This window comes from Mastomys coucha, unplaced genomic scaffold (genome assembly GCF_008632895.1).
Source record: "Mastomys coucha isolate ucsf_1 unplaced genomic scaffold, UCSF_Mcou_1 pScaffold6, whole genome shotgun sequence".
Lineage (NCBI taxonomy): Eukaryota > Metazoa > Chordata > Mammalia > Rodentia > Muridae > Mastomys > Mastomys coucha.
Window position 1 is genome coordinate 9,659,286 of NW_022196912.1, and position 9,629 is coordinate 9,668,914.

The 9,629-nt window shown below is 48.8% G+C and overlaps 1 protein-coding gene and 1 long non-coding RNA gene across 6 annotated transcripts in view; one reads left to right on the forward strand and one right to left on the reverse strand.

The window, feature by feature from the left end:
- The window catches only part of LOC116080521, a 7,222-nt gene extending 3,853 nt beyond the window's left edge, over positions 1-3,369 (reverse strand). The window contains exon 1 of the long non-coding RNA XR_004114467.1: positions 3,148-3,369. This is a non-coding gene — a long non-coding RNA (uncharacterized LOC116080521). The remainder of the gene's footprint in view (positions 1-3,147) is intronic.
- The window catches only part of Haao (3-hydroxyanthranilate 3,4-dioxygenase), a 17,541-nt gene continuing 8,717 nt past the window's right edge, over positions 806-9,629 (forward strand). For 3 of the 5 annotated variants that reach the window (XR_004114465.1, XR_004114466.1, XM_031356888.1), the window contains exons 1-3: positions 2,693-2,893; positions 3,109-3,269; positions 6,344-6,422. Coding sequence is in view for 3 of the 5 variants with exons in the window: in XM_031356888.1 (XP_031212748.1) it covers positions 2,783-2,893; positions 3,109-3,269; positions 6,344-6,422 (351 nt within the window). In the remaining 2 variants the exon portion in view is untranslated. Of the gene's footprint in view, positions 913-2,090; positions 2,140-2,692; positions 2,894-3,108; positions 3,270-6,343; positions 6,423-9,629 lie in introns of those variants that run through there. The other 2 variants (XM_031356891.1, XM_031356890.1) reach the window with 2 other exon arrangements.

Here is a 9,629-nt window from a genome sequence, read left to right on the forward strand (position 1 = left end):
AAGATGGAAGTAAGCTGAATAAACCCTTTCCTCCCCAACTTGCTTCTTGGTCATGATGTTTATGCAGGGATAGAAACCCTGACTAAGACAGTGGGCTTGGCTTGTGTCTCCCCACTATTCACCAGCACAGTTCATAAAGCATTTCTTTTATTCATAGAAAGCTATTTGTTCTTAAATATTTGATGAGTGTATGAAAGGCAGAGAAAAAGGGAGACAGACAGACCAAACAGGTCCAAGCTGCTGACACATTAGCTCAATCTATTGAGGGACCAAGGGATCAGCTAGTTATCAACAGCCATGTTCAGCCAAACTTAGAGGCATCTGAAGGTTTTCATGTACCACCCAATCCAGGGGGTAGAGCAAGACCCCAGCCAGCAAGTGGGAAGAGCTTGATGGGATAGGAGCCCTGAGCAGACGCTGTTTTCTTCTGATTCTGTGGCACAAATAAGCTCCTGTATACAGAGGAAAGAGGTGGCACCTGGGAGCAGCCTGATGTTTGATCTTGATTATTAACTTGATGGGATTTACAGTCACCATGGAAACAAGCTCCCCGACATGTCTGTGAGGGAGTTGCTAGTTAATTGAGCTGGGAAGGCCCACACTAACTGTGGGGGGTGATAGTCTGTGAGCTGTGGTTCAGGCTGAGTAAGAAGGAGACTGGGAGCTGAGTACCAGCATTGGTCAGCATCCGGCTTGCTTCCTGCCCGTTGATACAGTATAACTGGCTGCCTCAAGCTCCCACCGCCATGACTCACCCATCGTTGAGGGTACTCTCAGTGGATCCAAAATCAATCCCCTCTGTTCCAGCAAAGGCAAAATGACTAATACAAACAGGTACTATCTAGAAGGACTAAGGATCAATATCTGGAAGGCCCCAATCAATCAGGAACTGATCAATGGCAGAACACATGGGTAAGAGGGAAACCTTTGGGGTTTTTTGTTTGTTTGTTTGTTTTTTGTTTTTGTTTTGTTTTTTTTTTTGTTGTTGCTTTTTTTTTTTTTGACACTGAAGCCATCCGAATAATGAAGTTTGCCCATGGGACCCTAGAACAGTGTTTTATCACATAGTCCAAAGTAGAGGCCATCTCTCACAGTGATTATACAAATGTATCTTAGCTTGACTCTAGAGTGTTCATGTCCCCAAAGTCTACTTACAGCCTCATATCATTTGATTGCATCAATTAAAATACAGGGTAACTACCACTCTGTCCTTTGTAGCAAGTCACGGAGAGCATCTGCTGGTTTGCAAGTAGCCTCTCCCCTTAGTATGACTTCACCTACCCACCTCCTTACCCCCCTCCCGCCCCCATTTAACAGCACCTGAAACAAGCCGGACACACAGCTCATAGGTCTCTGCATAGCCAGCATTTCTGTTTACACCCCCTCTGACTACCTAAACATAAAGAAGGTTTGAGTTATTTAGGTAGCAAACAATGTTCTAGAAGGAAATGCTTCAATAAATATTTGGCTAAAATGTGCTAAATGAATAATCAAGAAGATAAAACTGGAGAAAGGGGTAAGAGTAGTGGAGAGGAAACAAGAAAGTCCCTGCCAGGTGGGTGAGACACTTGCCGAGTGCCTGTCCAAGTTTGGCTTACACCAGCAATGCTTTTAACTCTGAGGAGTAGAGCCATTGCCATGTCAGGCTGCGGGCAAGGGAGGGTGGCCATGAGAGCCATGAAGGAGACTCTAGGAATTTTTCTAGTCTGTAGCCTGCCGTCTGTGGTCAGAGGCCTAGACCCTTTCTTCTCCCTCACACTGATCTCTATAGTTCTCTCCCTTTCGGTTCTCCCAAGAATTGTGAGTCCTGAGGGGTAGGTGGTCATTGCCCTCACCCTCTTCCTCACTGTGTCTCCTGCCCCAAGGCAACCTTGGCTGAGGAGCCTCTAGTCTGGCAGGCTCTGGGGTGGTTTGGATGTGCTTGGCCTGGTAAGTGTCACTGTTAGGAGGTGTGGCCTTGTTGGAGGAAGTGTGTCACTGGGAGGAGACCCTCCTCCTAGTTGTCTAGAAGACAGACAGACTGCTCCTGTCTTCCTTTAGATCAGGATGTAGAACTGTCAGCTCCTTCCCCAGCTCCATGTCTGCCTGGACACTGCCATGCTTCCTGCCATGATGACAATGGACTGAACCTCTGAACCTGTAAGCCAGCCCCAATTAAACTTTGTCCTTTATGAGAGGTCATGGTGTCTCTTCACAGCAATAAAACCCTAACTAAGACAGACACCCAGGACTATCCTCATCTGTAAAGTGAAGACACCAGGACCATCTTCACACACACCTTTACACGTGTGTGGCTTAAAACATGCCAGGGTGGGGATTATAGGTTTATGGTGGCATCCATCTGTAATCCTAGCACTAAGGCAGAAGGATAGAGTTTGAGGCTAGCCTGAGCTATGTAGCAACTTGCCTAACATTCTGGATTGCAAAGTGATTTCTTGTCTCAAAAACAAAAACCAAATAACAAAATATAAACAAGACATGCAAGAGGACAGGGATATAGTGAGGCTCCATGGTAGAGTTTGCTAGCAAACTAAAGACCCTGGTTCGATTCCCATTGGAGGGGTACAGAGCTCACTCAGAACAGGGCTGGACACTTCGTTCCCGCCCACTACTACTTGGCGCTGGGGCTGCCTGGGCCGGGCTCAGCTGCAAAGGATCTCAGGTCTAGCCAATCACATCTGCAGGACCCTGCCAGACCTCAGTGCTCTGGAGGAGACTGGATGCTGTGTTAATTGCCTTCTGTGATGGCTTCTGTGTGCTCCTGTCACCTTCCGTTTTCCTCATGCTCAAAGTCTCCGATTTTCAAACCTTTATTCTCCTATCACAATGTTCCTTTAGGGGCGGGGCCTCTAAAAAGCGGAAAGCCCAGCATCCTGCATCTTACATGGGCCGAGTAGGTATCAGAGTCCAGCCTCGGACTGGAGCAACTAGGTGTTGGGAGGATGCTGGCCCTGTCCCAGGAGGCGGGTCTTTTGATCCCTGCTCGGGAGGGCCCGCCCTGTGTGCAGGGGCAGGGGCAGGCTCAGACCCTAGAGTCTCCCCGCAGGGTGGCAGGGGATTGATCAACTCTTTGACCTCTGGTAAGATAATTAACGAGGTGGCCTACAGGAGGCTGAGCAGATCGGCACCTCTCCAACTGCGGATTACCTGGCGACCACGTTGTGGGTAGAAGAGTCCTGCCTGCCGGCCATGGAGCGCTGTGTGAGAGTGAAGTCTTGGGTAGAAGAGAATCGGGCCTCCTTTCAGCCTCCGGTTTGCAACAAGCTTATGTGAGTCCCTGGCACCGGTGACTACAACCCATCCCCTTTCTTATTCCTCTTCCTCCTCCCTCAGCTGTCCCCTCCCCCTCTAGCCTTGCGTTCCATCCACTTGGTGCTCTTCTGGGGAGGGTGAAAACTACTTGTTTCTTCTTTCACTACCCAGTCCGTTCCTCTTTCTGGAGACCACAGTGGAGACTGTGGCCTTGACTTCTGAGACCCGCTTGCGTGTCTCTGAGGCTGTGAGAGATGAGGTGGCAGGGTGTGACATTCCTTCCATGGCTCAAAGCAGCTTTCCAACCCAGTGCCCCCATGCACCTTGGGGAAAGCCTGGTTTTCAATGCCCCAGACCAGAACTTAGGGCCTGGAGACCCAGAACCACGCACCTCAACCCTGGCAAACCCCAAAGCAATGGAGTCAGATGAACAATTTTTTAGATGGTGTGTTTGTGTGTGTGTGTGTGTGTGTGTGTGTGCGCGCGCGCACACACGAGCGCGCACTTCTATAGTCCAGGCTTAATTCACAATGTAACTAAAGGTGGGATTGAATTCTTAATCTTCCTGCTTCTATCTCCCAAGTGCTAGAATGACAGATGTGTGCCACCACACCCTGTTTCTGGGGTGCTGAGGATGGAAGTTAGTGAATGCTAGGCACTCACTTTCCCATACTGAGCTGCATCCCTAGCCATGGGGATTCTAACCTCGGGGCTCAAGGCCATGCACACAAACACCAGACCCTCCCGGGTATAGATTGACCCTTTCACACTGCCTCCACCACCTCCCCCTCCCTTCCCTCAGTTCCACAGCTGAGCTTCTTGCACACCTCTGCAGACCCGAAGTCCCCATGTTTGTGTGGCTCTAAGTCATTTCCAGGGGGTGGTGTCCCAACGCAGGCAGCTCCAGCAGCGTATCCTCCAATGGGAAGACTAGGCCAAGAATATCCACATTGTCCCCTTGACTTCTCACAGTAGCCCCTATGGGGTGGGATTTAATAAGTAACTTTCCCACTGTCACAGAGCTAGTGGGGGACAGAGTCCACATGCAAGCCCAGGAACAGTTTGACTACAAAGTCCATGCATGTTCTTGGTCACTGCGCAATACCCCCGTAAGCTGACCATGAGGGCCCCTCGGAGCCTCCTCTCTTCTACTATTACTACTTTCCCCAGTTGGGAGCTTTATCATTTTTGCCTCTCTTCTCCATGTCTTCCCTGTCTGCAGTCTCTCAGTCTCACTCCTCCCAGTCTTCCTCCCTTCAATCAGTGGGCATTTCTCTGATTCTGTCCACATCAGCCTGGTCAGTAGCGACGGCCATGCCTCCAGCCCTGCTTACCCCCACCCCCACCCCCAGCCATCCAGCCCTCTAGAACTCCTATCATGATCATAGGCCCTCCCTCTATTCAGTCAGTTGGTATTTGCTGAGCACCACATTGCTCTGACATTGGGCTTTCTGCAAGAGGCAAACTAACAAAATGCCTTCCCGGTGGAACTGTTGCGAGGAAACGCCAATCAGTATGAACGAGCCCCCTGAGTGAGCCCTCAGTCAGTGAGAGGACAGCTTCACGGCCAGTCTGTGCCGTGCCTGGCCCTAGCTTCTCTGGTACTTTGCTGGTATCAATGGTGTTCCTTGGTCTCAAATGCATGAACCCAGTGCCCACTCTCGTCCTCACAGGCGCTCTGCTGCTCTGAGTCTCCGTGTCCAAATTCCCACTTATACTGCACTGAGCGTAAGGCAGGTGGGACTGGGGACTCCTATTTCCTCAAGCCATTTGTTCTCTCTCTCTCCCTCTCTCTCTCTCTTTCTCTCTCTCTCTCTCATCCTGTCAAGACTGCTCCGCTCCTACTACAACATGATGCGCAGCGCTGTTAGAGAGGCAGGCTCTGAAATTCACACCAGCTCTCATATGCTATGGCCGTGTGATGTGACGTATAGCTCACTCCATTATAACTTACTAACTAACCCCAACAGTCCTGTTTCTGAGTAAGTTCACCCTCTGAGGTCCCGGGGGTTAGGACTCCAACAAGAAATTGGACCAGTGCTGGGATTCAAACCTTAACACCCCCACTGAGGTGAGAAGCTGTGGGAGGTCTCTGAGCATAGGAAGTATATGGTCTGGCTTGTGTATTCTGGCTGGAGGGTGTACATGGGGTATAGTTTTCAAATGGGCTTGTTCAAGAACTTTCTGTGTGTGTTCTTAGTATATCTCAATCAAGTCTATTAATAAAAGACAAAAAAAAAAAAATGGCTGAAGGGATAGGCCAATGGGCAAGGCACCTGCCATCACAGACCTGAAGACTTGAACTGACTCCCAAAAGTTGTCCTCTGACCTCCACACTTAACCACTTATAAGCTCATCACTGAAAGAAGCCAGGGCAGGAACCTGGAGGCAGGAGTCATGGAGGGGTGCTGCTTGCTGGCTTGTTCTCCATGGCTTGCTCAGCCTACTCTCTTATAGAACCCAAGGCCTCCAACCCAGGAATGGCACCACCCACAGTGAGCTGGGTCCTCCCCCGTCAATCAAGAAAATCAGTCTAGCTCATAGACCAATCTGGTAGGGACATTTTCTCAATTTCCCAAATAACATAAAAATATCTAGCATATAAATACATTTAAAAAAAAAACCCTTATGAAATAAATTAAAGCTGCCTTGCTGCATAAGGAAATTAAACCCTAGGAAAGTCAACTAGCATGCCCAAGGTTGCAATAAATTTGAACACATTTCAAACACACATCTCCTTGTCCTCCTTGCTATCTATATACATAGATGGCACAGTCTCCCAAAGTATGCTCCCCAGTGGTGGAGAGTCTCACAGCAAGCAGGCTGGGGGCTCCTCTTTGTTCTCTGGTCACTGAGCTCTTGAGCATTGCCCAAGGTCACAGAGAGCTTGGCCGTGTTGTGTCTTTGTGGGTCTGAAGACATGCAGACAATCACACATGGAGACACGTTAATGGAACAATATGGGTGGGAGAGATGTTCCTCTCCCAGATATGAGTACCAGACCTTTTCCTGTCTCCACAGGTCCCTGCTTCCCCGCTGCCCCCTTCCCAGGAGTTGATTCAGGTTCTCTCTTCTTGCCTCTCCACTGCAGGCACCAGGAGCAGCTCAAAATCATGTTTGTCGGAGGCCCCAATACCAGGAAGGATTATCACATTGAAGAGGGTGAGGAGGTAGGCTGTGCTGCTCACCCTTGTCACCTGCTGCCACTTGGAGGGTGGGGGGAATAGACACTTCCTAGGGTTACAGCAAGTGGCCCAGAGAAAAGCAAATGAGACTCCCACAGGAAGGGAAAATTGTTGCCATGGAATTGAGGTTCCCACCTTGTGCCTGGTGATCCTGACTGTGGAGGTCGTGGGGTCCCCTCTTCATGCACACATGGTGGTCCCACTCCTGCAGCCTGAATATACATTTGGCCCTCATATGAGACACGAGCTCTGAGGATTCCATCATCCTTTGATCCCAGAATCAGGTTCTCCTTCTCCTTCATGCAAGGAGCAAATTGTCTGAGTACACAAGGGGTAGAGGAGAAATGGAGGACGGAAAGGAACACAGAAGGTAGAGTGTGGGTAGTGCTGAGGAAAGAGTTGGGACTGGGCGGGCCCTTTTTACTACTAGAGGCAGCAAGCACCAAGCTGTTGTGCATCTATGCTTGGTTACTGAAGATACACACACACATACACACACACACACACTACACATACATATACATATATATGGCAAAAAATTGAATGTGATGGTACACATCTGAAATCCTACATTCAGGAGGAGAGGCAAAGATGGTCAGGAGTTCAAGGAGAACTAGGCTGAAAAAAGAAAATTTGTCTGGAAGGAGGAGGAAGAAGAAGTAGAAGAATAAGGAGGAGGAGAAAAGGAAGAGGGGAGGAGGAGAAGAAAAGGAAGAAGATGAAGAGGAAGGGGAAGAAGGAGAAGGAGGAGAAGGAGAAGAAGAAGTAGTAGTAGAAGAAGAAGAAGAAGAAGAAGAAGAAGAAGAAGAAGAAGAAGAAGAAGAAGAAGAAGAAGAAGAAGAAGAAGAAGAAGAAGACAACCTGACCCTCCCAAGTGACACGGACACTATATATATGAATGTGTTGTGTGCTGGGAAAAACCATTGTGAAGTGCCCCTTATTTTCTGGAAGACCTGGTTCTGGGGTTTGGGCCTCCACCCCTATCGCTGACACCAACTTATGACTGTTTTCCATGAAGCCTTGAGAAGTGCTCTGTCAGCAAATACTAAGGGTACCAGAACAGCAGGCAGAGAGCGACAGGCCTGCAGCAGGGGCCAGAGCTGAGCAGAACCAGTTCCACATAGCTTGACCTTCTCTTGGCAGTCAAACACCTCCCCCAGAATTGGTTTCCTGTGATGGAAAACAATATGAAAATCTAAACTAGAGAGAGAGAGAGAGAGAGAGAGAGAGAGAGAGAGAGAGAGACAGAGACAGAGACAGAGACAGAGACAGAGACAGAGAGACATACAGAGGTGGGTTAGAGCTGAGTGGCTGCAGTGACTGAGGCCCAGGTGGCTTTTACTGCTTGGCAAGCAGCCTCATCTCCACTGACAGTTAGGCCTGCTGTCAGTGTCCACCCTGCTTGGCCCCCGTTGTCTAGCTCCTTCTTCTCTGCCCTTGCTCATCTCAGGGTCTCTCCACGCTGCTCAGGAGAGTATGTGTCTGTTCCAATTGGTTTTTATGTCAGCTTGACACAAGTTAGAGTCATCAGAGAGGAGGGAGCCTCAACTGAATTAGGCCCTCCATAAGATCTGGAAAGCTGGCCCAGCCCACTGTGGGCGGTGCTACCCCTAGGCTGGTGGTCCTGGGTTCTATAAGAAAGCAGGCTGAGCAAGCCATGAAAAGTAAACCAGTAAGCAGCACCCCTCCATGGCCTCTGCATCAATCAGCTCCTGCCTCCAGGTTCCTTCCCATTATGAAAACATTAATAACCTTAAGTAAAACCATGTCCATGAATCCCAGGCCAGTATATACTGTGATTCAGCTGGTGGCTAAGAGATGAGCTGGGCTGGCTTTGATGAGGAGGGATACTTGGTAGCTCAGAGAAGTCTGGCTGTAGGTTGGTTTGTTATATTTGGACCTGCTGTTTAGTAGGAGGGCAAAGTTTGGTCCTCCTAAGTCCCTGGGCAGCCTCGGAGCAAAGCAGAGAGAGGGTCAGTATCCTCTTTGTCCTTGCCTGTCCTCAACAAGAGCCTGAGCAGTCACTCTGAGTGATGCTTAAAGCATATCTGGCACTGGCTGTACCGGATTTCCCTCCTGGCTAAGCTCTGGCCTCTGTGATAGCCTCTAGGTGCCCTGGACCAACTCACTACTCAAACCCACTTTCTCTGTTGGTTTCCAAGAATGAAGGCAATGGCTGAGAAGGAGATGCTCCTCTGGCTAGTCATATGACTAGACAGGTCCATAGCCTGTGCCCTTGGTCTGAGCCTTTTCTTCCAACACATAGGACTCTGCTCTGCCTGTGGAAAAGGACAATGTGCACAGAGTAGGTACTTCGTAGCTATGGGTCCTAACCTGTTGCTGGCTCCCCTACCTGTGAGTCTTTTCCAGGTCACAGAAGCCAGACTCAATTTAATATCTGTGTGAGTGGTACACTTAATCTTCCAGCTAGCCCTAGGTCTCAAACATCATTTACTTCCCAAGAAGCATAATTCCTTTTGGATTGCCCAGGGTTATTGGTGATTTTCTGTTGTCAGGGCTATGTCCTCTGCTGCAGGCCAGGCCCGCCCCTCATCACAGAGAAGGCCTCTGGGCAAATCCCACTGCTGCCTTCTAGTTTTGCTCAATGGCTGTTAATATCTTATTGTCAGCCCAGAAAAGGTTTGAATCTGGCCCCTTCCTCCCAAGTTGATATTTGCAGCCCTCCCCATAACTCTGAGGTCCCTCCTCTTCCCTTCCACCATGAAAGGACCCAAGTCTTATACTGCAGAGTGATCACACACACACACACACACCACACTCATGCACACACTTTATATGTTATTTAATACAAATCAGAAAAACCTACTAGGTTTCTTCATAGGAAGCAGTTGAGCATGATTTGTATTAAATAACATATAAAGTGTGTGTGTGTGTGTAAGTGTGCATGTGTGTGTGCATGTGTGTGTGTGTGTGTGTGTGTGTGTTTTCTAGGAGATTAGACTCAGAGCCTCATACATACTACATAATGAACATGCTGCCGTGGAGCTGCATCTTCAATCATATGGCTTGTTTTTAGTAATGAAAGTAAATACCGTTCATTGTACAAAACATAGGAAGTGTGGCAAGCTTTTCTTCACTCATAACCATGGACTCTGTCTCATATGCTATGTATGGACTACTTTGTGATTAGGATCCTCTGGGAATCATTTTTTTTTGTTGTTGTTTGCTTCT